Source organism: Bactrocera tryoni, chromosome 3 (assembly GCF_016617805.1).
Source record: "Bactrocera tryoni isolate S06 chromosome 3, CSIRO_BtryS06_freeze2, whole genome shotgun sequence".
Taxonomy (NCBI): Eukaryota; Metazoa; Arthropoda; class Insecta; order Diptera; family Tephritidae; genus Bactrocera; species Bactrocera tryoni.
This window is the reverse complement of record NC_052501.1, coordinates 11,909,033-11,915,032: the sequence shown is the minus strand read 5'-3', so window position 1 is coordinate 11,915,032 and position 6,000 is coordinate 11,909,033. Positions and strand designations below refer to the sequence as shown.

At 36.4% G+C, this 6,000-nt stretch overlaps 1 protein-coding gene across 1 annotated transcript in view; it reads left to right on the top strand.

The window, feature by feature from the left end:
- The first annotated feature begins 515 nt into the window (after positions 1 to 515).
- LOC120770240 (protein Wnt-5) overlaps positions 516 to 6,000 on the top strand; it is a 164,702-nt gene continuing 159,217 nt past the window's right edge. The window contains exon 1 of the mRNA XM_040097538.1: positions 516 to 1,133. Within this exon, the coding sequence (XP_039953472.1) occupies positions 1,015 to 1,133 (119 nt within the window). The 5' untranslated portion in view covers positions 516 to 1,014. The remainder of the gene's footprint in view (positions 1,134 to 6,000) is intronic.

The following is a 6,000-nucleotide window of genomic DNA, read 5'->3' as shown; positions in this document are numbered from 1 at the left end:
TCAAGAAATGATGAAAAATTGTGCGCGCAAAATATACTCGACAAGTGCTGCTGCTGCTGCAGCTGAGTAATTTAAAAAGTCACGTAAAAACCGTTGCAGTGAGTCGGTGAAACGAAAGGAAAAGAAAGAGAGAAAATAAAAGTCAAATGAAAAAAGAGTGAAAAGCGCGTTACGACAGCGCGGTGTGGTGTGGCAAGGCGGTGCGCGGCGGTATGTCGGCATGAGCAGGATAATACAGTGTGATTAATAACCAAAAACAACAGAAAGAGCGGGTAACAATGCGTTGAGTGAGCGACCGCCGTTCACCGTTTTGCACTTAATACAACCGGAAACGGATGTATATGTTACGTGCAGGGCAAGCAGCCTAAAATGTTATTAATAATAATAATAAATTTTTGTATAAATTTTTTTGTGTAATTACAGGCAAACCAGTTTTTTTAAAAATAAGAAAAAATACAGTGAAAAAATGTGTCGTGAGTGAATTGCAAAAAATAAAATCAAAGAAAAGTCTTCAAATTCCATTAAAAAAGAAATGGTAGAAAGAAAGCAAAAATAATTGTGATCAAAACAGGCAGCGGTGCACAAAGTAAAGCTGCGAGCGAAAAAAGTGCGTATATAAAAATTACGCGAATCCAATAAAAACGAGCATATATCGTTGAGTCAAAGTGGTATAAAGTAAAAAATATTAATCAAATAAATATAAAAAAATCGCCACAGCAATAAGAGCACGCAGTTGGCAGCTACCTCGTCGCCACGTAGCACTTCACGGCGTCTCGCAGGATCCTTGCCACTTCGACTCCCCAACAACCAATTCCGAGTAGTATACCAGTGGCTGCCGCAAACACAACAACAACTGCGTTCATTGCCACGGCGGCAATCTCGCATTCATTCACATCTTCAGCGACTTATTGAGCAGCGACTTGCCACCGACTTCGTCGTCAACTACAACTCCAGCGCCGCCGTCGCTGTTGCTGTCGCCGTCGCCTTAACTCTGACTGCGACTGTGACTCTAAAATGGTCAAAATGGAATTTCTTAAAAGGAAACATTTTTCATTGTGGATTATAACGACATTTGTACTCGTGGCTGGCATTTTGGATGGTTGCGTCGGTCTGCAGGGCGTACCAACATGGATGTAAGTTGCACATTTGTATACATATTCATATACATATTTTATTTATATTTCTATTTGTATGCGTACGTGTATATGGTGTCATATTAATTCTCGTTGCTGTTTTTACCCAGCAGCAACGCATTTTCCTTATCCACTTTTTTTATTATTTTTGCGTACGCGGCGGAGACTGGTGTTAAATGCACGCAAAACCATATATTACTCTTTATTTTTATTTTGCACTTTCACATTAAGCTTTAAGAATGTGCTGCATTTACAGCGCAGTGCGAAAGTATTGTAGAAGACGACAGCAAATTTGTAACTGCTTGTTGAAAATCTGAATAATTGCTTCGCTAATACCCGTTAAAATGCTGAAAATGCGGGAGTTTACGATGGGAATGGTACAGAAGATGATGACACAATAAAGAGAGCGATGCAGTATCCGTGGGACAATTAGCAATTTGGAAAAGTAGAGTGGGACAGATGCTGTATATTTATTTTTACATGGATTCTTAAGGGGTTTTCTGGTCTAAAAATAAAAAAAATAAAAATATTTTGTTGCATTTTCAAAGTTTAATTATTCAGGAAATCTATAAAAGGATTTCTTAAAACTTGAATTATTTTTCGCGATATTTTGCTGACAAGGCACTTAAACTGGTTCGGCTTGAAGTGAAACTTTCAACGCGTTTTTCTCTATTTTTTACAAAACGATACCTATGATTTCTCAGGTTCTCCTATACCGTTTTGTTTGAAATATTTAGAGAACCTTGCTTATCGATTTTTTCATGTCTGGAATAAGCCGTATCTCCAAATTTAAATTTTTACTATTTTTAAAAAATTCGAAAGCGTCGAAAAAAGTGATGTAAATGTTATCGCCAGTTAGTTCCAGACATTGCGACGTTATTTTATATCAATAACTGATTTTGTTTTTGATTTCAGATTGCTAGCAGAGTTGAAATCGTGGGTGTGGTCATATGCCAGTTTTTGAGATCCCCTCTTTATCAGCTGCTAATTTTTAATTTTTTTCCTATATTCTTGTTATTATATTAAATTTCGAATAATAAACATGAAAAATAATATTTACATTTTTTACGCGACTTCAAAAATTATCTAAAATGCATGCCTTTTGACTAGAATACCCCCTTAACATAAAGTTCTACCCTTAAACTTTGCTGCGCCAAATGTGAACATAATTTTCCTGAATTGTTTAAAATTAATATTTTTAAGTTTTTAATGTAGAATATTTCTAACAAACACGCCAAAGGTTTCCCCAATTTTAATGTATTTGCTAAAGGTTTCGGGAGTGATAATATTACATTAGTATTATGGCCTCAGTTGACTCGTAACGCATTGCTCTGGGTATATACATATATATATTTTTGAGTTACCGGAGAACTATTTCTTTTACAGGTGGATAGGCGATCAGGAACCTCGCTATGTACTGCTACTCTCATAATTAATTAAAATAAGCGACCTAAATAACTTTTTGTACCAAGGTTATGGAGCAGTAATCTTTCTTGACACAAATTTCCAAAAAAAAAAATTGTTGCAAAATAAGAGTGGGTACATTTTGTCGTTAAGATATGAGATATCGAAATCGATCTCCTTAATTTCTTCACAACTCTTTCAAGCTTTACATGGTATTTTTGGTACGAGTATTTCAACTTTAGCTTACCATCTAATCAAATTTGACTCATTGAAGGCCGTCGAAAATTTGCCTTATGCGAGCTGCTCATCCACATGTTATGGATCGACCCATTCGTCAATCCTAGAATCGTACCAAACCAACCAACCTGGATCTTTTAAAAGAGGACTTCGAGCACAGGTTGCAAGAGCGATGCTTGAAAACATAGTTAAAGACCATTCCTTCTTAAACCCTATAATTGCTGTCAAGATGTCAGTTTATGAATATAACGTCGAAACTGTTCAACAATCTAGCGAATGGCGTCAAAAAACAAAGCAATATTCATCGTTTACTTTTATTATCGCGATATGGGTCAAAATGAATTCGTTCCACAGAGTTAAACGGTCAATAAGGAATAACACTTGGTTTGTTTTGAGGTGCCTATGTGAAGCAGTTCATCGTAAACCACCAGATTTGTTCTCGTCGTCACATTCTAACATGATTAGCACTCACTTTTGCTACACACGAAACAACAGCCATCGCCCAGCCACCATATTTGATAGGCAGCGCTGCTGAGGTTTACTATAACAGGTGTATGGAAAATATAGTAGGTTGTTGGCGTGTCTATAATGGTCAAAAGATGAATATAGGAGGGCATTTTTTTGTCAGTGTGTCTGAAATTAGATGTGATGGTAGCTGGAAAATCTTGGAGTTAAAGAAAAGATGTCGAAAATGCTAAAATGTGTACTCTCAGCAAAACGTTTTCCGTTTTTCAACAATTGCATCAAAAAATCTTGATGGTTTTAGAACGGTACGCATATGATCCTTATTAACACAATTCGATACAAATTGCGAATAGTGTTATCACACAACACTTGTTATTTATAATTTTTCGATTTAGAAACACTTTCATGGGAACTTTCAGAAGTATTTCATAGTTTTGTAACTCGAATCCACACCATTTATTCTACTTGTTGCAGACTTGTGACCTGACATGAATAATATAATAACCCTTTTAATTAACAACTTTAAGCCAGCGTGTAAAGCGATTATCCCGACAAGCAAATTTGTACATAGCTTCCTTCTAATACTCTCTTTTTAAAGCTAGCACACAATTTCCGACCGCAAGCAAAGTGGTGTATCAACCTATAATAAAATATAATACAAACTAGTAAATGCAATTAATTAACAATTTTATGATTATAAGCTTTTAAAACGTACAAATTTTCTAAATTCCTTTTTATTGCTTATGCGCACACATACAAATAAGCTATAAGCTTTATACTACATCGCTGGATATTTATTTCATATCATGCAACAAAGACCATGAGCGTCGGTATGTATGTATGTATATGTGTGCATATAGCAGTCAAGCAAATGCAATGCATTAGAAAAAGACTTTCTTTATCGCTCCCCATGCACCGCCGCTGCACTGCTCTGCTTCAACAACGCACACACACATATAGAAACAGAAAGGAAAGCGGAGAACTTGCCAGAGCGAAGTGGAATAGAGCAGAGCAATCACGCACAGCATTAATTTTCAAATTTTATGATTTTAAGCAGCATCCCCCCTATCTCTATCGGAGCTGCAGCGTGCGGTGGACACGTACATATATATGTATGTATGTGTGTACATTTATATACATATGTGTGTATGCATTGGTATGCATAGGTATTGCCGCTGGAAGCTACAACTTCGTGACTTGTGAGCGTTAGATGCTAAGTCCATTGCAGTGTTGCAGCTAACTTTTCTGGCGCATTAAAGCGCTTGGGTGCTATTAAACTGCATGTTGTTGTTATTGTTGTTATATTTGTGGTGCCAAAGCCGAGTGCAGGGCGTAGCTTCTACACATGTTATGCTAGTCTGATATGTGCATGTTGCTTGCAGTGGTAACACTGGTATGCAACATAATGGTTGTCAATGGTGTTGTTGTTGCTGTAACAATCACATTGTTAAGTGGCATAGTTGAGCGGATCATGACACTTTGCTCCAGCTTTTATTTTGACTTTGAGCATTTACATCCTTTTTGTTGTTTCTGTTATTGTTAACATTGCCACAAAAGCAGTGTAACGCATTGATGCCACCAATCGGGTGCTACCTAAATGCTGTCGGTAACAACAGATTTGTGGGCATAATCATATTTAGTGGTTTATGTGCATACCGTATACTCACATATATACAAACATACACACAGACACATGCTTATCTACACAAATAACAAATATTAACCATTGGAGGTGTGTTGGTGCACCACATATTTACCATTGGCCACGAGGCATGTGAGCGCACTGCAACGCTGCTAGTCGCTTATATGTACGTCTATATCTATATACATATGTATATGAATGTATATATACATATGTATGTGCCCACTAAAGCATTTATCGCTGCTTGTCTCTGGTTTTTATGTGCATGCGTTATGGCTTACGGCTGCTGCAACAAGTGGTTGCACATACGTGCAGCATGCGCGCATGTGACATTGCGAGTGGCAAGGCCGCTTTGAGTGCTTGTCTCTGTTCTCATTACTATTGCTGCGAGCACGCCTTCTGGCAAACGATAATGACACTGTTAATTTGCTTGTTTTGCTGCGATTTTATGCGCTGTTAAATGTTCAATAAATTACTGACGAGCGTTGAGTTTTTGTTTGTTGTTGGTACTCAAGTGGGTGGTGATTTTCCACACCTACTACATTTAAACATGAGGTAATTAAGTGAATATTGTAGATCTTTGAATAATTCAAGGATTCGCAGTTACTATTATTTATTTGTATGTTAAGATAATTTAAGATTTAGTTATGATTTTTCTACTGAATTTGTGCTTGGCTGAGGCCGTCGTAATTTTGATCCTTATGACATCTGCATTTAAAAATATTTTTATTAAGCAGAAGAACATTTTCGACACAAAAGTCCTTTAAAAATTGATTTTGTTGATTGTTTTTTGTTTTGTTAATTTTAAGGACAACACCTCGTGTGACAGCCTAAAAGCGATTTGTAGGAATTAAAACAAAACTCAATATCAATAATTTTAAAATATTTTTTGTGTAGATATAAATTTTAGGAAAACTCAATGAAATTTTCGTACGAAGAAAATTCGAGGTACAACCGATCTCTAGTAAAAAAAGTCAGTGCTGCAGTGATTCTAGTCTTCTCCATAGATGAAACTTAAAAAAAGCCTTTAACAGAAGCTCTTGTCTTTGCAACGTTCTAATAAGAGTTGAATTTTTCTCAAAATTTGCATCGCTTTTGGCTAAGCAAAACTCGACTTTT